The sequence below is a fragment of the Lagenorhynchus albirostris genome, chromosome 2 (genome assembly GCF_949774975.1).
Source record: "Lagenorhynchus albirostris chromosome 2, mLagAlb1.1, whole genome shotgun sequence".
NCBI lineage: Eukaryota > Metazoa > Chordata > Mammalia > Artiodactyla > Delphinidae > Lagenorhynchus > Lagenorhynchus albirostris.
In genome coordinates this window covers 98,217,688-98,243,907 of record NC_083096.1, presented here as the reverse complement: position 1 = coordinate 98,243,907, position 26,220 = coordinate 98,217,688, and the positions used below count along the sequence as shown (strand labels likewise).

General features: G+C 34.3%; 2 protein-coding genes across 2 annotated transcripts in view; one reads left to right on the top strand and one right to left on the bottom strand.

Moving 5' to 3' along the window:
- The window catches only part of MFSD14A (major facilitator superfamily domain containing 14A), a 38,574-nt gene extending 31,740 nt beyond the window's left edge, over positions 1-6,834 (top strand). Inside the window, exons 9-12 of the mRNA XM_060139510.1 lie at positions 1,762-1,874; positions 3,024-3,121; positions 4,197-4,360; positions 5,452-6,834. Coding sequence (XP_059995493.1) covers positions 1,762-1,874; positions 3,024-3,121; positions 4,197-4,360; positions 5,452-5,658 — 582 coding nt within the window. The 3' untranslated portion in view covers positions 5,659-6,834. The remainder of the gene's footprint in view (positions 1-1,761; positions 1,875-3,023; positions 3,122-4,196; positions 4,361-5,451) is intronic.
- A 10-nt stretch (positions 6,835-6,844) lies between these two features.
- SASS6 (SAS-6 centriolar assembly protein) overlaps positions 6,845-26,220 on the bottom strand; it is a 52,147-nt gene continuing 32,771 nt past the window's right edge. Inside the window, exons 17-19 of the mRNA XM_060141904.1 lie at positions 10,986-11,083; positions 9,126-9,220; positions 6,845-9,021 (exon numbers count right to left, since the gene is read on the bottom strand). Of these exons, the coding sequence (XP_059997887.1) occupies positions 8,915-9,021; positions 9,126-9,220; positions 10,986-11,083 (300 nt within the window). The 3' untranslated portion in view covers positions 6,845-8,914. The remainder of the gene's footprint in view (positions 9,022-9,125; positions 9,221-10,985; positions 11,084-26,220) is intronic.

The window sequence follows — 26,220 nt, the reverse complement described above, 5'->3', positions numbered from 1 at the left end:
CCCAGGGCTTTGTGCTTGCTTCACCTGCAGCCGCGCGCTCTTTGCCCAGATACTCACATACCTCCTCCTCCTCACTCAGCTCTCGCCTCAGATGTCGCCTCAGAAGGGCCTTCCCTGCACATCCTGGTTGGAGCAGCACCTCTATCACATTACCCTGTCTTATTTTCTTAGAACAGCTACAACCTGGAATTATCTGGTTTGATAAGTATGCTTACCTCCGTTTTCCCTCTACTAGGAGGTAATCTTTTTGCTGACCAGTACTCTGACCTGGGTCAGTGCCCTCAGACCTAGAATAGCCATTGGATACAGTAGGAACTGGGCAAATATTTGTTGACCGAGTGACCAAAGTTGATGTCAGTTAACTGTTAATTAGCTGTGTCATCTTGGTTAAGTCATAAGTCATTTTAACCTTTACGACTTGGTTCTCTCTCTTGGTTCTCTCTGTTCTCTTTAAAATTTTTTTTTTTTTTTAAAAAAAGAACTTATGCTAGGTGCTGGGGATACAAAGATAAATGAGAAGGAAGTCCTTGCCCTTGGGAGAGAATCGATGTCCCAGTTAGAGTATCATATACACAGGAAGTTTTTCTTCTCTGAGTGCTCGCTCTGGGTGAGTTCCCTTTCATAGCTGTGGTTGTTGAAGAATGTACTCCAGGGCTCTGTGCTTTGTGGAATTCAATCTCACGCTCACCCGATTTAAGGGAAAATCTCAGAGAGGAAAGCTATGAGTGTTAATTGTTCAAGAATCCTTAAAAGGATCTTCATTTGCTTCCCGCTGGCTTATTTGTGATTAAGCCTGATTAAACTCTTAAATGATTGTCTCAATTTAAAGAATTTTAAACTTACACTTGATAATTCTGAGTTTAGAGTATCAGCCAGTCATCAAGTAGTGATTTCCTGAATTATTTTCACTTCTTCCTCTATGGACTTAATAGCTATCTTAAGGGGTATGTTTAATACTAATGTCCCCAAATGATTGCTGAATTTTTATTAACTTTGAGAGAAAAGCAAGAAAACCCAATTCATAATGTTGTTTATTAAATGTGCCAGGCACAATGCTAAGTATATCATTTCATCTAACTCACATGACACAGTTTTGAAATAGGTACTATTATCACAGTCTTTTAAGAGACCAAACTCAGTTTCAGAGTGAAGTGACTTGCCCAGGGTCACATGGTTAGAGCCAAAATGATGATTAAGGCTGTGTTCTTAGTTATTAGCCTACACGACTCCCAAGTCATACTTGTTAAACTGATCTACTGTTCATAAAAGCATCAGCAATAGGTTAATTTAGGTGAAGGATATATGAATAATTGTACTGTTTCAGCTTTATTTAGTCAGGAGAATAAGCGTTTTGGATTAACTTGGACCTGTAAAAACTTTTTTAAAGCTATTACATAACAGGGATCTCTAAACCATGAGTTAGAACCTTTCAACCCTACTGTTTACAATTTCTGATTTTAAGTGGTCCTCAGTAGAAATGTACTGAACATGAAGTTCACCTTTTCTATTTTCAGTTTTCTGACTTTTCCCCTGAATCTGGATCTGTGTCAGCAGAGGCACCTTTCATCTGCTTATATGACCTGGAGTAATGGTCTCAGATATATTCAGGGCAATTGTTGCTGAAAAGCCAAAATGTAGAAAAGTGGTAATAGTCCTTTTATATTATAGATTGAAATAGGTCACCAAATAGCTTTTTTTCTTTTCAGTATTAAAAAGCTTATTCTATTCTAATAAGCCACTTTGATTTTTCGTATTTTCTAGACCATAGTCTTGAGTTTACTTATGAGGTCAATTGGAAATAAGAACACCATTTTATTGGGTCTGGGATTTCAAATATTACAGCTGGCATGGTATGGCTTCGGTTCAGAACCTTGGTAGGTACAAATATTTTAATTTTCTTAATTTTGGTGTTTGCTGTGTTTTTGTTTTTTTCAGCTTTATTGAGGTGTAACTGACAAAACTTTTATATTTCTTAATTTGCTTCTCAATTAAGGCTTAGACTTTAATCTGTCTCTTAATATGCTTTTTTTTCTCTCAAAGTGTATATAACACAGGTTTCTCACTTGTGTATTTGTATACTCTATAGTGGCTTGAGGATAGCAGAGTGACATTTTGTATCTAAGCAACAGGTTGGGTTTTTGAATGAGATGGAGTTTTTCAATTTCTAATGAGCATTTAATCCAGTTTAGTTTGTCAGAAAAACACATGTAATCCCAAAGCAGCAAGGTTAGGAAAAAAAAGTTGAGTAACACCAGTGATCATTACTGATGGCAAACCAGAAGTCCAGTTGTTTTGGTCCCGGCTTTATGCTGGGAAAGCTCTCTGCTTTTCTTGCCAGTCTGGTTTCCTGCAGGGAGGTGATGGTAATAGTGCTGCTGTCAGGTTGCGCATGCACACCTTTGTGCTCAGGTATTACAGGACTGAACTCCACAATGTGCAGTAGTGTTTCATTCAACTGAACACATCATCTCTGTTTGGACTTGGATATGAGTAAGCACCAAGAGTGTGTTTTGATGGATGTTTTATTTTTCTGTCTAGCCTTGCAAAAGAGGTGCTCACAATTTATCGAAAACATTTCTTTTAAACATCAAGCCAGTAGCACATGTAGATCTAATTAGTGATTTCTTCGCACTGAATCACAGGTCTCTGGGAACCCTGCCGTTCTACTAGTGAACGTTTGGAAACATTTAATGATGTTTCTCTACATTCTCTCCCCACCTGCCCAAGTCCTGTAGAAATAATACCCAACACACTTTACAGTTTAGATGTGATCCCAATTCTACATTGAAACCCACAGCATTCTTGTGAATAAGTCGTTGTTTTTCTTTCTAGAAGAGTAAACAGGGTTAGACTTTTAAGTGACTTGTCCAGTCACATAGGAAAGAAGGAAGAGCAAGTATAGTTCTTTTTCCTGTACCACAGCCATTTCTCTTACTTGATTTTAAGTATGTATTTTGACTTTGACAGGTACAGTGGAGAATAATAATAACATACCATTTTTGTTTTGCTGCTTTTGACTGCAGGATGATGTGGGCTGCTGGGGCAGTGGCAGCCATGTCTAGCATTACCTTTCCAGCTGTCAGTGCACTTGTCTCACGAACTGCTGATGCTGATCAACAAGGTGAGTTGATAAGACCCAATGATAATTATTTAAAAATACAGAATATTCTAATCCTCTGTTCTGTCTCTTTCCTAAGTTCTGAAACATAAGCGTATCTTCAGGGTAGAGAATTTTAAATTGCTTTCATTGTACTCAGTACTCTGTAATGGCCCAAATGGGAAAAGACTCTAAAAAAGAGTGGATATATGTATAACTGATTCACTTTGTTGTACACCTGAAACTAACACAACACTGTAAATCAATTATACTACAATAAAATTTTTTTAAAATAAATAAATTGTTTTCACTGCAAAGAGGAAAATTAGGTAGATAACCTTGTCTCTCACTGTGAATATGTGGCCCTGTCTGTTCTTTTGCTAGAAAATTTAGTGATGAAGGTTAGTCACCTTATATTCACTAACCATTTATTTATTACATAAACAATATGCTATGATGTTCTAGACATCTCAGGGATACGCAGATAACCCTTTCATTAACACTGTATGTTTGTCACCTAAAGACACATAGAAAATGTATTTTTATTGTCTTACACTTTTGTGGCAGGAACACTTAATTCTTAAAATACTAATAGGTGAGGAATAATTCTTTGAAAAGCCTGTTTATGTCAAAAGGAAAAACAGGGGCATTACAAAAGAGTGGCAGAGGTCCCTTAGTTATAAATAAGGAAAGGCCTGTGGCCAAATCAAGCTGCATTTTAAATTTGGGATAAGATCCCAGAGGTAAACAAAAATCAAACTCTATAAAAAGGGGCTATATTTGGGGTCTTAAGTAGCTGCTTGGGGACAGAATTTTTAACAGCTGTGCTTATGAACTCATGCTGATTTTGAGCCAACATATTTTTTTTTAAAGGAAATACAGTGCTTTTGCCCCCTTGTTTCTACATTAGACCTGAGCTTACATTTGCATCAGATAGCTCACTATACTTTGTAGAGCTTCTAAGTAATTTTGATGCCACTGCAGTAAGTTGCTAGTGTCTGGTAAGTTTTGCCTTTAGAATAAGTGATTTCATGTTTGTATCGGTTCTAGGGTAGGAAAAAATAAGTGGTAAACTAAATAACTTGTTTAAACAATTCAGGTGTCGTTCAAGGGATGATAACAGGAATTAGAGGATTATGCAATGGTCTGGGACCAGCCCTTTATGGATTCATTTTCTACATATTCCATGTGGAACTTAAAGAACTGCCAATGACAGGAACAGACTTGGGAACAAACACAAGCCCACAGCACCACTTTGAACAGGTAATTATAAAAATATAGTTCATTTGGCTGGATTGAAAGGTGATGTTTTTTGGTCACTAAAGCTTTTATTTGAGATTCTTAGATTGAATAAAAACACTTAAAACCAAAGCCTAAGGGACTATGTCCTCCTATATACGTACTTCTTTATAAAATTGGCTGTGTGTTCTTTTCTTCCCTTGATAATTAAAAAATTATTTACGTATTCTAGTTTGTCTTAGTATACCTAGTGGCATAGGTAACAGCCATTTGTCTATACTACTGTTTGTCTTTCATCTGAGGCTTCTGGAATGTTAGAGGTTCCCTGTATCAGGTCTGCCTTCTGTAGAAGAATCAGTTAGGTGCTGGTAAACATCTTTGTTCACTTGCTCGCTATACTCCCCTCCATACAACTGAAAACATTAACAGCGAAACACATTATTTTAGCCAGTACAAACAACTCATTAGTTCCCTTGTATTTAGCAGAGTTCTACACTAATCTTCTAACCAGTTAAGACTACTTTTAAATAAAAACGAATGTTTGTCTGTGGGCTCTACACAGGCAAAACTGGCAGTGCAAGGTTTTGCTAAGAATGAATGTGATTTGGGGCTAAAACACAGGTCTGTTTGATTCTTCTCATGGTAACGACATTATCTGTGTTTTCCTTACTTTGTCACTAGAGAATGTAGTTACTTTTTAACAAAGAAAATGGTAATTGATTCTGCTACTGTAGTTAATATTATATACTACTTGATTTTACTTGTGAGATCTCCCCGTTTTCCTCTTGAACTAACAAATTAAGTGAAGGTTCATAGAATGTGTTCAGATTTTATGCTATAAATGACAATATATTTTTGCATGTATTTGTTTTTAAAAAATCTTTTGGCTGTTTCTTGGGTCAGCTGTTATCCCCCAGAATTTTATGTTGAGAGTGTGACAGTGTTTCTTTTCCCCTTGAAAAGGGAATGTTTTTTCTAGCTGTGGCTTTAATGAAGAAAGAGAGGAGTCATTGGCTTATAATTCACAGCAATCAGTTATTACTAAAAGATAAGCAATTTCTTGTTATGAACAAAGAAGTCTTTGCAAAAATCCTAATTCTCTTTTCCTTCCTCAGAATTCCATCATCCCTGGCCCCCCCTTCCTCTTTGGAGCCTGTTCAGTGCTGCTGGCTCTGCTTGTTGCCTTGTTTATTCCGGAACATACCAATTTAAGCTTAAGGTCCAGCAGTTGGAGAAAGCACTGTGGCAGTCACAGCCATCCTCATAGTGCACAAGCACCAGGAGAGGCCAAAGAACCTTTACTCCAGGACACAAATGTGTGACAACCGAAATCAGGAAGATTTTTCTATCAGCACCCAGGTCTTAGTTTTCACCTATAGTTCTGGACGTACATTCCATTTCCATCTACAATGTACTTTAAGATTGTCTTCAGAAATGTATCTGCATGAACTCCGTGGGAACTAAAGAAAAGAACTGGACAGTTTTCCAAAGATGTTACAATTTCTTTTGAAAAGAAACCTTTTTGTTTATTAGCACCAGTTTCTTGCCATTAAGCTTTTTGTTTTATTATACATCCTTTAATTAAAATTTAAAACTATATATGTAACTTCTTAGATACTAGCAATGTCTCTGCTACCATTTCCTTCAGGTGTTGAGCTTTAACTATTTATGCTGACTCGCAGTGAGACAGAGTAGGTAGTATAGTGTGGAACTGTTCATTTTAACATCATTGTAAAATCGTGAGTCAGATTTTAATATTGTAAAATCTTGGGTCAAATAATTCAAAGCCTTAATGCAGATGCACTAAAGTAAAGAAATGGTAAATGAACTGTTTGCATTTAAAAAACAAAACTCTTAAGAAAACTATATTAAATCTGAATCATGTTTCAAGCTTGTTTGTAGTAATTTTATTTTAAACATTATTCACTACTGTTTTTGAAATGAGAAAATATCAGCCATTTAGAATTTAAATTGGGGTGTCTGGAGCCTGTAAATCTAAATGCTGGCTCGCATTTGTTCCCCAGCTACTTATACTATACCACTATTCTTTTAATGTTTGCATAATCATAAGAACCTCAACACTTGAATACATAATCTAAAAATTATATAGTAAAGCTGGTAGCCTTGAAAATGTCAATGTGATATCTATATGTAGATAAATATATATAGTGGCCTTTCAGGACTGTCACAGTAACACTTTATTTACAGAGCTAATGTTTGTCCTAAATTTTCAGGACCCTAGAAGAGAGCTTTATACAATTACTGATGTGAATTTCTCTAAAGTGTATATTTTTGTGTCCAGTTATATTATTTAAAAAAGTGTTACTTTGTAAAAAATTGTACATAAAGTATTGTATAGTTTACACTGTTTTCATCTTATGTGTGGTTACTGCTTAATGCTTTTTAAACTTGGAACATTCACTATGGTTTAAATAAGGTCTTAAAAGAAATGTAAATATTCTGTTAATAAAATTAAATATTTTAATGATTTTTTTTTAAAGAAAGTCTTGACCTGTGATTCCCTTATGAGGCCTGTTTTGGCTTTGTTACTATATTTTTACAGTAACAAATCAAAGCATTATACCTTCTCCCTTTGAATCCATTTCATTTCCCTCAATAAAATACTGTTGTAGGAAGACAAAAGCAAAGAAATGAAAACTTAATTCATAAATTAACTGTAAGTACTTAATTTTCTAAGCACAGGTGTTGTAGGTCAGTCCTATGTTTGTTTTTACATACTGTTTACATGTCAGATTCCCAAAATATTAATACTTTATTAACAAAGATCACAGTTTACAGAAATACATTAAATGCAATATTTTGATTATTAACACATGTACAACTGCACACAGCAAAACAATTTCAAATAAAAGTTTAAGAGGTAGAGCAAATAATTAGCACACTCGAAAGTCTGTGTATATATATTTAATACCAAAAAGTCTTTAGCAAGTTTGATATCAAAATGATCTCTATATCTTTTGGGAATTCTCCCAGTTTTCCATGTGTGGATATGGAAAAAGGATATCTATATTTAAAAAAAAGAGCTACCTGTATGTCATTTATCCTATCCAAACCCTTGTCACAAAGTTTTATATTACATACTATTTACAGGAAAGATTCCAATATTGCCAGAAAGTTTCTTTCCAGATTATTAGTGCTTTCAAGTTATTATAACTGAGTATTCTTACTAATATAGTATATCTAAATGACAAAAATATATATATAAAAAGTGACTACCTAATAACAGTTATTAAATTTTTTAGTTTAAGACAGCTTGTGGTTACCAGCAGTTTCAAAAGTATCATAAGGAAAGACTCAATACTGTGGCTTCATAAAAAAATTAGCAAATATTTTTTTGTCTTACCATGGAAGCCAATAACATTAGTAGGTCCATCAATATCCTGAAATGTCTCTCTTCCTCATCTGTGTAATAAGGTCCTTGAAAATATTTTTTTTTAAGTATCACATGAGCATGAGCAATCTCTGCAAACAAAATGATTTAGTTTTCTTAAGAGAATGCTACTCTACTGGATGGTTGTCTGTAAGAAAACAAAATGCAACCCTGTGATCCTGGGTGAATTTTTTTTTAATTACCTCATTTTTCCCAAGGAACAATTCTTATTTGAAACTTTTAATTATAGGGAAGAGAAGAAAGTTGTAACTTCTAACATTATTCATTTTGCCTACTTTACTAATAAGCAAACATGAAAATGAACCTATTTTGATATAATCAAAATGAATATTCATGATGCTCTCAGTAATTATTTTGTGTAAGTACTAATTTTTAAAACAAATATTCCACTAATACAGATTTAACTGCATAACAAACAAAACTCCAAATGAAGGAGAAAAACTGGATGACTGTAGACTTCCAGGATCCATAAACTGCACCTCAAATGACTAAAAGCACTTTATACCTAATCTGGTCATATAATTAGACTGTCCAAGATTTTCTGTACAATAAATTTATCAAAATTACTTAACAGACTTATTCAAAAGATAATTTAAAGGTTTCAAGGAAAATATTTACTTGCTATGAAGAATTTATTCATTTAAGGTAATTTCAGGACTTTTCCCTTTACTGTAAATATCAATAATATACCTCAAGAGCTAATTATTTTCCCTTAAAATTCTCAGGTGGCAAATTTAAAACTTTTATTGTACTAATGAAAAGGATAAAATGAATTGATAGCATTCTTTGGTTTCATACTAGTATATATATCTGAGCAGGTTTTAATTAACTGAGTTACTGAATATGATTAGAATGTCCCCTTACAAGGATCAACTCTTTCCTTAGAACTTCTGAGAATTTCTAAGGATTAGTTTAATAAAATTCATACTATTATTCTACAAAACACCATGTTCCAAACTAAAAAGAATCTTCACCCATTCCCTAGTACAAATATGCCCCTCTAAACTGCATAAACGACAGCAGTGCTTAAAGGATCCAAACAATCTAATACAGTAGCTCAAGTAAACTTTGAAACTTGCTTATTCAGAATTTCATCTGTGTTGTTTCTATATTAAAACCATGCTGAATTTATAAAATTTCAATAAAAGTAAAAGATGACACTAGGATTAACTGTTTGGTAGCTGCCCAGGGAAATATGCTGAAGATGTAGAAGGGAGGACTACGGGTTTGGAAGATGTCTGTAATGCTCCTAAAGTGCCGTCTTTTTGATGGTCTGCAAATGAGGACAAAAAAAGATTATCTGCATTCACTTAAGTCTTTATATAATACATTTAATTAAACCACAGTGTACAATCCACTTCAGAAATGTCTTCTCACCTGGATTATTGAATAGATTTTGGTTGAGCCCACGTAAAGGAATGCTGTCTTCCCTTTTCTTCAGATATTTGGATTCCAGCCCTAAATTTTCAGCACTTGAAAGGAAAATAGTAATTATTTACTTATTTTAACAAAGTCTTACTTTCGCTTCAGTAAAGTTTGAATGTTTAATCTATATACATACATATACTATGTATGCAATAATATAAGTTATATTTATAGCTTTGTTTAAAACAAATCCCATTTTTCACTGGGTTCTTAAGCAAATAATTCATCTATTCATAAACCAAAGTATACTTCTTCCCAGTAAAGAGTAAGTTATCTTTTTCCTTTGACCAAAAGCTCCTCAAAATTTTGTTATGCTTCAAAGTTGTCATTATTAAACATTAATACACATTGTACAATAATGAATTCTGGTCAGATGAATACAAATATGAAATTTTGAAAAAACAAAGGAGGGGATATTTCTGTAGTTGTATTTTTCCTCTTTCAACCACGATATTCCTTCTTTCTAAATCTGTCTAGTATTAACAGTTTCTATATTAGTACACCTGCAAGAAGTTCAGGGCTCTTGCAAAACAATGACATTTTATCTTTAAGATTAAATGATGGTCTTTTCCCAATTTTCAGAAAAGAATTAAGTGGCTGAATAGGTGTCTTTTCCAATTTAAAACTTTTTCTTTAACCTTTGCCACTTGTTACTAGCTGACAACAAAACAAACCAATTCTAAACAAAAATCTCAAAATAGCTGAACAGTCCCAATTTTATGGACACGATTATGTTTGATTTTGTACCACAAATATGATCTGTAAGTAAAATTGTTCTTAGTGTGGTATGATGGAGTTAAACAAATAAACAACATGGTGTTCTACCATTAATATGAATTCTAGGTGCTCTGCCACTAACAAATATGAGCTTAAATATAACAAGCACATACATTTCAGGACTTCAAAGAATTCTCACTTTTAAAAAACAGAGGCTCATAAACATTAACTATTTTAATACTCATCTTGGTACTAATTTTAGAGGAGCCAATGAGTGAAGAGAACTGGAGTAAGAAGCCTCTTTGAGCCATGACAGTAATTTTTTAGTTTGCAATATACTGGGGATGGTGACAGCTCATGATAATGAGTGCCAGCAGACAGGCCTTAAAGCGATTACATTTTAAGTAAATAAAGGCACAATAAGAAAACAGTATTACAAACAAAGACTACCCAGAGAGACAAGTTTGCATCTATAAGTTGTTTACTCTAGCTACAACTCACTGATTCAGCAAAACTTCAGTACATAAAACCTGCTTAAGATCTAAAAAATAGGCAAAGAATCTCTGAGTAGGCAAAACAGAAGTCACAAATTGGCACTAAAGCTTATTTATGTTAGCTTGGCTAGGGGGCAACCTCACAAACCCTTTTACTCTTATCTACCCCAGAATTCTAACAGTTTAACCAGCTGATTTCTCAGTTTACTTTACACCAGAAGCAATTACTCAGAAAAACAAAGAGCTTCTAGAGACAGACACAGCCATACAGGAAAACAAAAGCAAAACAGCCAACTCTGAGGAATTTAAAACATTTCTATCTATTTGCCCAAGAATATATGAAAGGGTGTTCTTCAGTTATGTAGGAAAATCCGTTTTAAAAAATTAAATTTTACTATATGTCTATCCTACAGTTTTAAAAAATGTGAGAAACCTCTCTCTTATAGCTAAAAGGGACTAAGTCAAATCCCACTGATCAGCAACTTAAAACGTTACATAAATAAGTGGTCATAATAGCTTTCAAACACTGATAAAAACTCCCTTTCAAAATTACAAACATTTAAAAAAATTACAAACATTAAATTTTATTTCAAGAGCTTACTTTTCCTTATCAGTTGAGCAAGGCATACTAACAGTTGTTCCTGATTGAACATCTCCTAGTGATGTACTTGGTTTTGTAAACTGCAAGTTAAACTGCACCTGTAAAGAGGGAAAACATGTAACTGAATTAGTGAGAACTGAGACAGTTCTATATGGAGATAGGTGGTTAAATTTTTTCTCTGATGAATATAGACCACAGAAGTTCAAGCTATATAACACAAGCACATTTTATTGAGAAGATTTAATTTAAAAATCCTATTTCTCCTTGACAAAAAAGTTCCTGTCGTATCAGCAAGATGAAAAGCACAAATTATCTTAATTATTCTGAAACAAAAACATGAACACTAATACATTTAAATGTTATTGATGCTAAAAGTAACCAAATACCACGATGATGCATTTACCTCATGCATTCTGAGAATTCTTCCCTTTTCACGAACTTTAAGCCTGTCATATTTAAGGATTCTAAATGAGTGCTAGGAATCTGAATACTGAAATAGTCAAAAGTAATCCAAGAATCTATACAAAAGTCCAAACTAAAATATCAAGCATATAGTATGTAGTAGTTTATTTAAAGTAATAATGACTATGACTGAGGGGGTTTCATACCAGGAATGGGTTCTATGTTAGGAAGTCTATAAATGTAAGTCACCATACTAATAAATCAAAGAAAAAAGGTATGATGACTCGCATAAAGAAAAAAAAAGAAAGAAAGAAAAAAGGCATGAGAAGATAAGAAATATCTATTTTTGGTAAAAAAAAATCATAATAAAATAGAGAAAGATACTAACTTAATAGGATAAAATTATAAATGAGAAAGGTATATGCTGCTGTCCTTGGCTATCAGGGTTCAATATTCTAAAGATATCAGATCACATTAAATACAAAGAGGATTTTTAAAAAGTGAGATAAGCTGATTTTCATATTCCTTATAGAAAAATAAACATGCAAGAATGAAGAAAATTTAAAGAGTATATTAATACATAATATAGTTTCCAGCCACCAATAATTAGAAAACCAGACAAAATAAACAAAAAGAATGGTCCCCAAAACTGAACAACTGGTAGGGCAGAACTGTGATCTCTAAGAAAAATGTGATCCCTACAACTGACCCAGCTTTTTAATTAGAGGCACTTCCTGACTATAGGTACAGAGAAAGAACATAATTGCTAAATGGAGGAGATTAAAATCAGTTCAGGGAGGATGAGGTGCCTGGAGGCTGCAAGGCAGTATTCTGAAGAAAAGGGAGCTATAAAGAGAACAAGCTCCAGAAATCTACACATGAATCCCCTTGAGTTTTTGCTGAGTACTAGGAACAATGCATAGGGTAAAACTCCACAATGCTGGGCAAATAAAAATGGGAGTTTCAAGCTGAACAATTTCCAAGGTTCATAATCATGGAGACAAAGTGGACAGTCCTTGGTAATCATTTAGGGCATTCTGTGGGGAGCTTCGTAACAGGGCTGAACTATCCTTGAGTAAAAGCTACTTTAAATGCATCCTAGTAAAGCTAAAGGAAAAAAGAGAAAAACAAAAAAACTCAAAAAGGACCAAGGGATCCACAAGCAACTTAAATAACTGCCACCCTTTAAAGGAAGATAACAAAATCCAGATAATCAACAATGTAACATTAACAATGTTCCACATCCTATCAGAAATTATTAGAGGACTTCCCTGGTGGTCCAGTGGTCAAGAATCTGCCTTCCAATGCAGGGGATGCAGGTTTGATCCCTGGTCGGGGAACTAAGATCTCATGCCATGGGGCAACCAAGCCCATGTGCCACAACTACTGAACCCACGCACCTCAATTAGAGAGCCCGCGCACTGCAACGAAGAGCCCTCACTCTGTGGAGCCCATGCACCGCAAAAAAGATCCCGTGTGCCACAACTAAGACCCGAAGCAGCCAAAAATAAATAAAATAAATAAATATTTAAAAAAATTATTAAAAATGACAAGTAGGAAAACATGAGTCATACCAAGAAAAATCACTCAACAGAAACAGATCCAGAGATGATACAAATGATAGAATAAGGATGCACATGTTAAAACAATTATAACTATGAACAAGGATGTAATGGAAATTAAAAGTATGAGAAAAATGCAAGATATAAAAAAAGAATGAAATGGAACTTCTAGAGATGATAAATATCTAAAATGAAAAGTTCTCACTGGACAGAATTAACAGCAAATTAAACAATGCAGAAGAAAAGATTAGTGAACTTTAAGAAAGCATTAGAATCTAATATATATACAATGAAGCAAATAAATGAACAGACTCAATGGGACTATATCATGTGATCAACCATGAGTAACCGTAATACTAAAAGGAGATAATAAAAAAAGTGAAGAGGGACTTCCCTGGTGGCGCAGTGGTTAAGAATCCACCTGCCAATGCAGGGGACATGGGTTCAAGCCCTGGTCCAGGAAGATCCCACTGCTGCAGAGCAACAAAGCCCGTGCGCCACAACTACTGAGCCTGTGCTCTAGAGCCCGCGAGCCACAATTACTGAGCCTGCTCTCTAGAGCCTGTGAGCCACAACTACTGAGCCTGCGTGCCGCAACTACTGAAGCCCGTGCGCCTAGAGCCCGTGGTCCACGACAAAAGAAGCCACTGCAATGAGAAGCCCACACACCGCAACGAAGAGTAGCCCCCGCTCACCACAACTAGAGAAAGCCCACGCGCAGCAATGAAGACCCAACACAGCAATAAATAAATAAATAAGTAAGTAAGTAAATAAATAAATAAATGTTTTAAAAAATAAAAAAGTGAAGAAATAATGGCCAGGCCAAAACTGTTCAATCCAGGCAACTATGGAATGATGGCTTCAAAATGCTGAAAGGAAAAAAGAAACTTGTCAACCCAGAATTCTAAATGTAGAGAAGATAAATTCAAAATAAAAATGTTATGAGATTTTTATGAATTTCCCACAGACATGCACTATAAGAAGTCTTAAAGAGCTGCACTGTAAGAAATCTTCATTACAGGAGAAAGGAAAATGATACCAGATGAAAATGTAGGTCTACATAAAGGAACAGAGTTGTGTAAATAGTAAGTATATGGGTAAAAGGACTTTTTCCTCTCTGTTTAATTTATTGAAAAGATATCTGATTGTTTAAAAAAAAAGTGGGATTTATAACAAATGCAGAAGTAAAATTTTGACGGTAGTTAGCAGGACAGGAATGAGGAAATGGAATTACTGTAGGGTTCTTACATTATATGGAAAGCAGGATAAAATTTTGAAGATAGATTATGATAAGGTGAAGATGTATACTGTAAACTCTAGAGCAAACAAAAACTAAAGCCAATAAGTAGAGACAAAATAGAATGCAAAATAAAATCAGCAATTAATTGAAAAGTCAGGATTAAAGTAGAAAAGAGGGACAAAGAACAGATGGGATATATAGAATACAAACAGCAAGATGATAAAACGTATGAATATATACATTAAATTTTAAATTGTTAAAGACAACATCAGAATGGATGAAAATGTAAGAGTCAGGTATAGAATATCTAAAAGAAATCCAGTTTAAATATAAAGGCACAGATTGGTAAAAGTAAAAGGAAAGAAAGTGATACATCATGTAAACACTAAGAAAGCCAGAGTACAATATTAATATCAAGGTATAGTCTTCTTTCTGTTCTGAGAAATGAAAAAAACAAATTCCTAAGGGTCAAAGAGAGTGAGGAAAACCCCCCTTCTTTCACAGTTGTCTTCTGCCCCAACCCTCAGGCAATTCAGTGGAAACAGAAGCTACAGGGGTAGTAATGATGATAACAGCAGTGGCCAAGCAGGCACCTAAAACTCTGAAAGAGGGGAATCACACCCTCTGACCAGAAGTGCTGTGGTCTCACAAGCATGATACAAATTCTCATTATATTTTTTCTCTCTCTGTCCTCCCAATGTTTGGCACCAGACACAGACACAATTGCAGGAACTGCGTCTTAGACCAAGGGAATTTAGGTCCATGATTTCTAGCCAGTTTTCAGGAAGAAGGACTCAGGGGATTCTGAAATCTGGGGGGAAATCAAAGAGACAAAGGAACTCAAGAAAGAGATCCTATAAAAGCTGTATATGAACTACTGGGTTCTATTCTAAGCTGAACATGCAAGATCTGACCATAGTCACCATACCAAAGGCTCTGAGAACTGAACTATGGAGTAAACCACCACCCAGGTCACAGAACAGGCACTAGATGGTGCACACACAGACAGATCCAAATAACATGGGCAAACTCTTTAAGGACTGAACTGACACAGAAACAGCAGCCTACAAACGGTAAGTCAGAATTTGCAATTTGAACATAACAAAACTATTTGCTACAAAAAACAATTTTTTTAATTAAAAAAAATTTTTAATTCACATTCTTAGGATTTAAACAAGATCTAGAGTCTCATAACATTCAATACTGGATCCAGACAGAATCCAAAATCACTCAAAAAAGAACCTGTAAAATCTAACTAATCTGCAAGGCAAAAAACAAGCCAACAGATGTGAACTCCAAGATGGCAAAGATAATGGAATTATCAGAAAGGCAGTTAAAAGTATCTATTATAACCATGTTCTAAGAAGTAAAAGTGAATACTCTTGAAATAAATGTAAAGAAAAAGTCTCAGTAAAAAAAAATTAGGACATGTAAAAAAGAAACAAATGGAAATTTAAGAACTGAAAAAATTCACTGGATGGACTCTATAGCATTAAACTGTAAGATCAATCATTAGGAATTATCATATCTGAAAAACAGAGAAAAAAGAAAGGAAGAAGAGAGCCTCATAGACCTGTGGGAAAACATACATGGTCTAACATTCATGTTGCCTGAGTCCCAGAAGGACGGGGGAAGAGTGTAGGGCAGAAAACATTTTTAAGAAATAATGGTTGTTGGGCTTCCCTGGTGGCACAGTGGTTGAGAGTCCGCCTGCCAATGCAGGGGACACGGGTTCGTGACCCGGTCCGGGAAGATCCCACATGCCGCGGAGCGGCTGGGCCCGTGAGCCATGGCCGCTGAGCCTGCGTGTCCGGAGCCTGTGCTCTGCAACGGGAGAGGCCACAACAGTGAGAGGCCCGCGTACCGCAAAAAAAAAAAAAAGAAAAGAAATAATGGTTGAACACTTCCAAAATTTGGTAAAAGGTATCAACTTAGAGATTCAAGAAACCTAGCAAATCCCAAAAAGGATACAAATAAATTCATGCCTAGACACATCAGACTCCTGAAAACTAAAGGAAAATAATAAATCTTGAAAGCAGCCTGAGAAAAAGGATGCATTATATATAGTTGAACAACAGTTGGAATTTACTGCTGATTTCTCATCAGAAATCATGGAAGTCTGAGGGAAGTAGAATATTTTTAAAGTGCTTAAGAAAAAAAACTATAAATACATTATTCTATGTGCAGAGAAAATATCATTCAGGAATGAAGGTGAAAGAAGTGTGCTTCCAAGATGAAGAAAAACAAAGAAACTTCTTTGCCAGAAAACCTCCTCTAAAACAAAAGCTAAATAATACTCTATTATTCAGGGAAGTGATATCATGGAAAACATGGAATACCAGGAATAAAGGAAGAGCAACAGAAATGGTAAACAGGGATAAATATAATGGACCATGCTTCTCCACTCAAGTGTTTTATACATATGTATATTGGTTAATAGTAAAAATTACAGCACTGTCTGATAGTTTCCAATGTATAGCTGTAATACATATGACATACCAAAACAAAGGGGTAAAGGTAAAGGGACTATACACGGTAGTAAGGTATTTATATTCCACTTGAAGTGGTAAAATATTAATTCTATACATACTGTGAAAAGCTAACTATGTTTATTATGATGCCTGGAGCAACCACTAAAAAAAAAAGTGTACAAAGAGATATAATAAAAAACACACCAGAAGAACTAAAAAGGAATATTTTTAAAATGTGCAAATAATCCAAAAATGAATTCAAGAAAGGGGAAACAAAGGAATGAAAAATAGAGGGAACAAACTAAATATGCCCTTTACCTGAAAACCATTTTAAATAGGATATACACAAGTTTAAAGAAAAAGGTTGGAAAAAGATACTCCATGGAAACACCACTCGAAAGAAAACCTGAGTAGCTATATTCATATCGAACAAAGTAGACTTCAGAGCATGAAAAATTACCAAAAATGAAAGAGGAAATTACATAATGATCAAAGGGTCAAGCAACCAGGAGGACATAACAATTATAAAGGTGTATGCACTGAACAAAAGAGCTTCAAAATACGTGAGGCAAAAAATGATAGAATTAAATGGAAAACTGATAGAAATGGAAACACCCATAATAATAATTGGAGATATCCAATACTGGAGATACTCCTCTCTCAGTTAACTAATACAAAGTCAACAAGGATATAGAAGAACTGAACAAAATCCACCAACTGAATTTGACTAACATTTAGATCAGTGAAGTTTATCCCAAGAATGCAAGGCTTATACAATATTTGAAAATCAACATAATACATCTTAATTTAACTGATGAGAGAAAAATCACACAATCATATCAATGCATTAAAAAGCCACTAGTAATGAGTTTAACAAATGAGTAGAGCAAGTTTTCAGGATACAAGGTCAATATACAAAAATCAATTACATTTGTATACAGCATCAATGAATATTCTGAGAAAGTAATTAATAAAACAATTACATTCACAATAGCATCAAATGAGTAAAATACTTAGGAATAAACAATAAAAGAAATGCAGAATCTGACATTGAAAACTGTAAAACACTGATGAGAGAAATTAAAGGATACTTAAATAAATGGAGAGGCATATTAGCATTCATGGATTTAAAAATAAAATGTTGTCAAAATGACATTTATTCCAAAATTGATCTATAAATTCTATATATCCTATCAAAATTCAAGCAGGCTATTTTGTAGAAGTTGACAAGCTGAATCCAAACATTTATATGGACATATTAAGTATCTAAAATAATAAAACAAGTTTGAAAAAGAAGAGAGTTGGTGGATTTATACTACTCAATTTCAAAACTTAATATTATTAAATCACAGTAATCATGACAGTGTGGTATTGGCACAAGAACAATCAATGAAACAGAATTAAGAGTCCAGAAATTCTTACATTTATGGTCAAATGATTTGCCTAAATCAACAGGATTTAACAACTGTTACTGAAAGAACTGGATATCCACATGCCAAAACAAAACAAAAAAACCCAAGACCCTTACCTCATTCCATACATAAAACTCATACTATACATAAAAAGTAACTCACAATGGATCACAGATCTTATTTTCCAACTGTGGTTGCACAGAGTTCTTAGATACAACTCCAAAAGCATGATCAACTAAAGAAAAAAATTTGATAAACTGGACTTCATCAAATTAAAAACTTTTTGTTCTTCAAAAGAGAAAATAGAAGCCACAGACTGGAAGAAATATTTGCAAACATTTAACTGATAAAGGACTTGTATCCAGAATATTTAAAGAACTCATAACTCAAGAGAAACAACCTAATTTTAAAACAGGCAAAAGATTCAAATAGATATTCCACCAAAGCAGATATACTGATGTCAAACACACACATAAAAAACTGCTCTCAACCTCATTAGCTTTTAGGGAAATGCATGCTAAAATCACAAAATACTTCTACACATCTACTAGAATGCCTGAAATTAAACAACTGACCATATCAAATGTTGATAAGCATACAGAACTTGAACTCTCAGACTGCTAGTGGTAAACGGCACAACCACTTTGGAAAAGTGTGGTAGGTTCTTAAAAATCAAATATATATTGACAGCCAATCCATTCCTAGGTACTCACCCCAGAGAAATACAAAGACTTGTACCCAAATGTTCATAGCTTTATTTGTAATACCCAAAAGCTGAAAATAACCCGAATGTTCATCAATTGATGAATGTATGGATAAGCAAGTTGTGGTATACCCATACAACGAAATACTACTGAGCAATTAAAAGAATGAACTACTGATACACACTACCACCTGGAAAAAGCACAAAAAAGTCATGCTGAGTGAAAGCAGACATAATGTATGACTCTATTCATCTGAAATGCAGAAAGGCAAATTTATAGAGACAGAAAGCAGATCAGTAGTTGCCTAGGGCTGGGGGCAAGAGTGTGGATTGGCTTCCCTGGTGGCGCAGTGGTTGGGAGTCCGCCTGCCGATGCAGGGGACACGGGTTTGTGCCCCGGTCTGGGAGGGTCCCACATGCTGCAGAGCAGCTGGGCCCGTGAGCCGTGGCCATTGGGCCTGCGCGGCCAGAGCCTGTGCTCCGCAGCGGGAGAGGCCACAACAGTGAGAGGCCCACATAACACACACACAAAAAAAAAAAAAAAAAAAAAAGAGTGTGGATTAACTGCAAAAAAGCACTAAGGAACATTTTGGGGAAATGTAAATGCTCAAAACTAGACCATCATGATGGTTTCACAACTCTATAAACTGACTGAAATTACTGAACTGTAGACTTAAACATGGGAGGATTGCAAGTATGTACTATAATAAAGTTTTAAATTTTTTCAAAACACACCTTAAAAAGAGTAAAAAGATAATCCCCAAATTGGGAAATAACAGTTAACATATAAAACCAATAGCAGACCAGTGAATGTTCAGAATATATAAAGAACACTTATGATGTCATCTTACAGGGGTTAAACATCCCAAACAGAAAATGAATAAAAGAAATAAAGAGAAATTATACAGAAGAGTAAACATAATCCATAGATACACAAAAAGATGTTCCTCACTTAATAATCAGGGAAATGCTGATTAACATCAGTCACTAGATAGGCAAAATGCCTCTGACCCAGTTCTTTTAAAGAATTTGTCCTACAGTAAATACATACACACCCAACATAGGTACACCTCAATACATAAGGCAAATGCTAACAGCCATAAATGGGGAAATCTACAGTAACACAGTAACAGTGGGGGACTTTAACACCACACTTACACCAATAGATAGATCATCCAGACGGAAAATTAATAAGGAAACACAAGCCTTAAATGACACATTACAACAGATAGACTTAATGGATATTTATAGGACATTCCATCCAAAAGCAGCAGAATACACTTTCTTCTCAAGTGCACATGGAACATTCTTCAGGATAGATCACATCATGGGTCACAAATCAAGCCTCGGTAAATTTAAGAAAATTGAAATCATATCAAGAATGTTTTCCGACCACAATGCTATGAAATTAGATATCAATTATAGGGAAGAAAAGTGTAAAAAACACAAACACATGGAGGCTAAACAATACATTACTAAATAATCAATGGATCACTGAAGAAATCAAAGAGGAAATAAAAATATACCTAGAGACAAATGACAATGAAAACATGACAATCCAAAACCTATGGGACGCAGCAAAAGCAGTTCTAAGAGGGAAGTTTATAGCAATATATCCTACCTCAAGAAACAAGAAAAATCTCAAATAAACAACCTATCCTTACACCTAAAGCGACTAAAGAAGAACAAACAAAACCCAAAGTTAGTAGAAGGAGAGAAATCACAAAGATCAGAGTAGAAATAAATGAAATAGAGACAAAGAAAACAATAGCAAAGATCAATGAAACTAAAAGCTGGTTCTTTGAGAAGATAAACAAAACTGATAACCTTTAGCCAGACTCATCAAGACAAAAAGGGAGAGAATCCAAATCAATAAAATTAGAAATGAAAAGGGAGAAGTTGCAATGGACACCACAGAAATACAAAGGCTCATAAGAGATTACTACAAGCAACTACACGCCAATAAAATGGACAACCTAGAAGAAATGGACAAATTCTTAGAAAGATACAACCTTCTAAGTCTGAAACAGGAAGAAATAGAAAATATGAACAGACCAATCACAAGTAGTGATCACAAGTAGTGAAATTGAAACTGTGATTAAAAATCTTCCAACAAACAAACGTCCATGGCCAGATGGCTTCACAGGTGATTTCTATCAAACATTTAGAGAAGAGTTAACACCTACCCTTCTAAAACTCTTCCAAAAAATTGGGGAGGAAGGAACACTCCCAAGCTCATTCTACAAGGCCACCATCACCTGATACCAAAACCAGACAAAGACATCACACACAAAAAATTACAGGCCAATATCACTGATGATCACAGACACAAAAGTCCTCAACAAAATACTAGCAAACTGAATCCAACAACACATTAAAAGGATCATACACCATGATCAAGTGGGATTTATCCCAGTGATGCAAGGATTCTTCAATATACACAAATCAATGTGATACACCATATTAACAAATTGAAGAATAAAAACCATATGATCATCTCAACAGATGCAGAAAAAGCTTTTGACAAAATTCAACACCGACTTATGATAAAAACTCCCCAGGAAGCGGGCTTAGAGAGAACCTCCCTCAACATAATAAAGGTCATATACAACAAACCCACAGCAAATATCATTCTCAATGGTGAAAAACTGAAAGCATCTCCTGTAAGATCAGGAATAAGACAAGGATGTCCACTCTCACTACTATTATTCAACACAGTTTTGGAAGTTTTAGCCACAGCAATCAGAGAAGAAAAAGAAATAAAAGGAATCCATACTGGAAAACAAGAAGTAAAACTGTCACTGTTTGTAGATGACATGATACTATACATAGAAAATCCTAAAGATGCTACCAGAAAACTACTAGAGCTAATCAATGAATTTGATAAAGTTGCAGGATACAAAAATTAATGCAAAGAAATCTCTTGCATTCCTATACACTAACAATGAAAGATCAGAAAGAGAGATTAAGGAAACAATCCTATTTACCATCACATCAAAAAGAATAAAACACCTAGGAATAAACCTATAAGGAGCCAAAGACCTATACTCAGAAAACTATAAGATACTGATGAAAGAAATCAAAGATGACACAAACAGATGGAGAGATATACCATGTTCTTGGATTGGAAGAATCAATATTGTGAAAATGACTATATTACCCACAGCAACGTACAGACTCAATGCATCTCTATCAAATTACCAAGGGCATTTTTCACAAAACTAGAACAAAAACTTTTACAATTTGTATGGAAAAACAAAAGACCCAAACAGCCACAGCAATCTTGAGAAAGAACAGAGCTGGAGGAATCAGGCTCCCCGACTTCAGACTATACTCTGAAGCTACAGTTATCAAACAGTATAGTACTGGCCCAAAAACAGAAATATAGATCCATGGAACAGAGAGAAACCCATGCACCTAGGGCCACCTAACCTATGACAAAGGAGGCAAGAATATATAATGGAGAAAAGAGAGACTCTTCAATAAATGGTGCTGGGAAAACTGGACAGCTACATGTAGAAGAATTAAATTAGAACACTCCCTAATACCACACACAAAATTAAACTCAAAATGGATTAAGGACCTAAATGTAAGACTGGATACTATAAAACTCTTAGAGGAAAATATAGGTAGAACACTCCTTGACATCAATCACAGCAAGATCTTTTTTGATCCACCACCTAGAGTAATGAAAATAAAAGCAAAAATAAACAAATGGGACCTAATGAAACTTAAAAGCTTTTGCACGGCAAAGAAAGCCATAAACAAAACGAGAAGACAACCCACGGAATGGGAGAAAATACTTGCAAACAAAGCCAACTGACAAGGGGCTAATTTCCAAAATACACAAACAGCTCATGCAGCTCAATATCAAAAAAAGAAACAACCCAATCAAAAAATGGGCAGAAGACCTAAACAGACATTTCTCCAAAGACATACAGATGGCCAAACAAACACTTGAAAAGATGCTCAACATCACTAATTATTAGAGAAATGCAAATCAAAACTACTATCACCTCATACTGGTCAGAATGGCCATCATCAAAAAATCTACAAACAGTAAATGCTGGAGAAGGTGTGGAGAAAAGGGAACCCTCCAACACTGTTGGTGGGAATGTAAATTGGTACAGCCACTATGGAGAACAGTATGGAGGTTCGTTAAAAAACTAAAAATAGAGCTACCATATGACCCAGCAATTCCACTCCTAGGCATATAACCAGAGAAAACCAGAATTCAAAAGGATGCACCCCAATGTTCACTGCAGCACTATTTACAATAGCCAGGACATGGAAGCAACCTAAATGTCCACTGACAGAGGAATGGATAAAGATGTGGAACATATATAAAATGGAATATTAGTCAGCCATAAAAACGAAATTGTGCCATTTGCAGAGACATGGACTGATGTAGAGAATGTCATACAGAGTGAAGTAAGTCAGAAAGAGAAAAACAAATATCGTATAATATCCCTTATATGTGGAATCTAGAAAAATGGTACAGATGAGCTTATTTGCAAAGCAGAAAGAGTCACAGATGTAGAGAACAAACTTATGGTTACCAAGTGGGGAAGAGGGGGTGGGATGAACTGGGAGATTGCGATTGACACATATGTACTCTTATGTATAAAATAGAAAACCAATGAGAACCTACTGTATAGCACAGGGTACTCTGCTCAATGCTCTGTAGTGACCTAAATGGGAAGGAAATCTAAAAAACAAGTGGATATATGTATACATACAACTGATTTACTTTGCTGCACAGCAGAAACTAACACAGCGTTGTAAAGCAACTATACTCCAATAAAAATTAATTAAAAAAGAAAGAATTTATCCTACAAATCTATTTGTACACAGACACAAAGAAGTATATACAAAGATAACTACTGAAACATGTACGACTATCTAGATTGAAAACAACTTAATCATCCATTAACAGAGCACTATTAAATTATCGTACATCCATATACTGGAATACTTCTAAGTTATTAAAAACAAACACGCAAGGAAAAACTTACATTCTAATACATGAAAATGGACCTGTACCATGATAATACTGTTAAACAAAAAAAGCAAGGTATAGAACAGTGGGCATGTACTATTTATGCTTATCTATACCAACACTCATGTATACAAACATACAGACATATACATATATCCTTATATATATTTTAAGTATTTTTCGAATATATCACAAAAAACTCTCTGGATTTCTTCTCTGAGGAGGAGACTAGGGACCACAGGAGGTACATTTAGACAATACATCCTCTTAAATATTTGGGAGCTTCCCATGCTTATATATTTTTATCTATTTTTTAAATAGTTAATACAAAAGAAATAAAAATTAATTTAGAACCATCTGTGGAATGAGATGGTTAATCAAACTGAGAAATGCTATCTCTAGAAAAAATCTGTCTCTGAATAAACACTGTGGGCTAAATACTATCAAAAATTAATCATCAGATCTCAGTTCCTTTCTTATTGCAGAAAATCCCTCACCTACTGCATAATCTCCAGGATGAAATCTGATCATGTTTGACTTTGTGAATTTATGCCACACAAAAAGAATCAGAATCAGATATTCTAAAGTTTTTAAGAGATTCTGTCACAAGTACTTTCTTTGACATCAAATAACATCTCCTCTTTAATAACAGGTTAGTCTGAAAGATACTACAGTTTACCATCATAATGTGTTTTACCACAAACTGTACTTTGTCTTGTTCATTGTTATACCTCTTGCAACTAGAACAATGTCTAGCCATAGCAGACATTCATTAAATATATACCAAAAGAATGAATCCTTAGAGATTACTGTTTTCAAAAATAAAAGTGAAGAAACAAGGTATTTTGTCTATTTTGCTTTAAAAGTATCAAGTGATCTTTCTATTTGTCAGCATGGCACAATCTTTTAAAACACTCCTATGTATTTCCTTCAGCATGATTTTGTTTCTTTCTTAATTTAACTCATGTTATTCTACATCCTCACAGTTAAACAACTACTTGAATGTACTAAATCTTGACAGTAACATTTTAAGAAATTAGGTATATCACAGATTCAATGTCATTAAATAATTTAATTTTTTTTTTTACTGCAACTAAAAGGAACATGTTTTAATCGCCATAGCTGCTAGCACAAGACTACCTAGATTAGTGGTCTCCATAGCAGGCAGTGATTACAACCGCCCATTGGGGTATGAGAAGAAAATCTTTTAACTTTGATTTATATATATTTTTTAATCTCATTCTTTAATTTCTATTTTGGAATACATTTTACTATTAATAATAACAGATAACATTAATGAAGCACTTATGTATCAGGAACTATTCTAAGCAAATGCAGCTGCTCATTTTAATATTCACAAAAATCCAGTAAGATAGATAAAATTATTGCTCCACTTTACAAATGGAGAAACTGAAACACAACAGTTGGATATTGTTTTTTGTTTGTTACTGGCTTGCCCAACTTTATACTGACAGAGGCAGGATTTAAACTCTAACAACAGATTCCATGTTTTTAACCATTATAATTGAGTAGTATATGCATTCAATTCACAAATAAATAAATATTCATGTATCAGAGATTCAAACTCAAAGTGTTTTGTTAGTATTAGGGTTTTTTGGTTGTTGTTGTTAGGGATGCATATCAAAAGAAGATGGAGATCAATAATATAGGAGACACTGAAAGTCTTGAGTCAGTATTTAAGAACAGGATTGTTAAAATGATTCCTCTGATTTCAGAAGAGCTATAAGAAAGGTAATCTTCTAAGTCATATTTAGTCCTACCAACTAAGCAATTATCTGTAGTAGTTCCTGTCCTCATTTTGGACATTATATATATTCCTGGAAAGCTGTTTAAAATAAAAAAGCAATTGTGAATTTGGTAATAATTCTCAAGAAAAAACTGTTATCAAGACATAAGCACACTTGAGCATACTGATATTTATTTTAAAACAACAGTATTCCTTTGATTACACATATCTAATTTTCAATAAGCAATATAAGAAAAGCCAATTAAATGCAACTAAATACTCTTTACATAATAACATTCTAAGCATAAAAACTCAGGCTTAATTCTCATTTCACTGAGAATTCTCAACGGCTCCAAATAGTAATTAATAAGGTTATGGTTAAAAAGAAGTACATGCCTAAGCAACAAAGCAAACTTATTTTTAGGGCAGCCCAAAACTAATTTGAGAAAGCGTTTATAACAGCAGTTTCAAAGTCCTCAATTCTACATTTTATAAAATATTCTTTTCAAAAATGTTTGTCCCCATGATTTAGGAAAAAATCAATTTGGACCTTAAGTTAGGAATGAAAACAGAATCAGTGGCTCATCTGGGTGGATTAAATTACAGTGAAAATAGAATTATAATACATGTGAAAACAGTGTATATAACTAAGACAGTAATAACAATGATGAAAAACTCCAGTGAGCAGAGAAAAGCCTT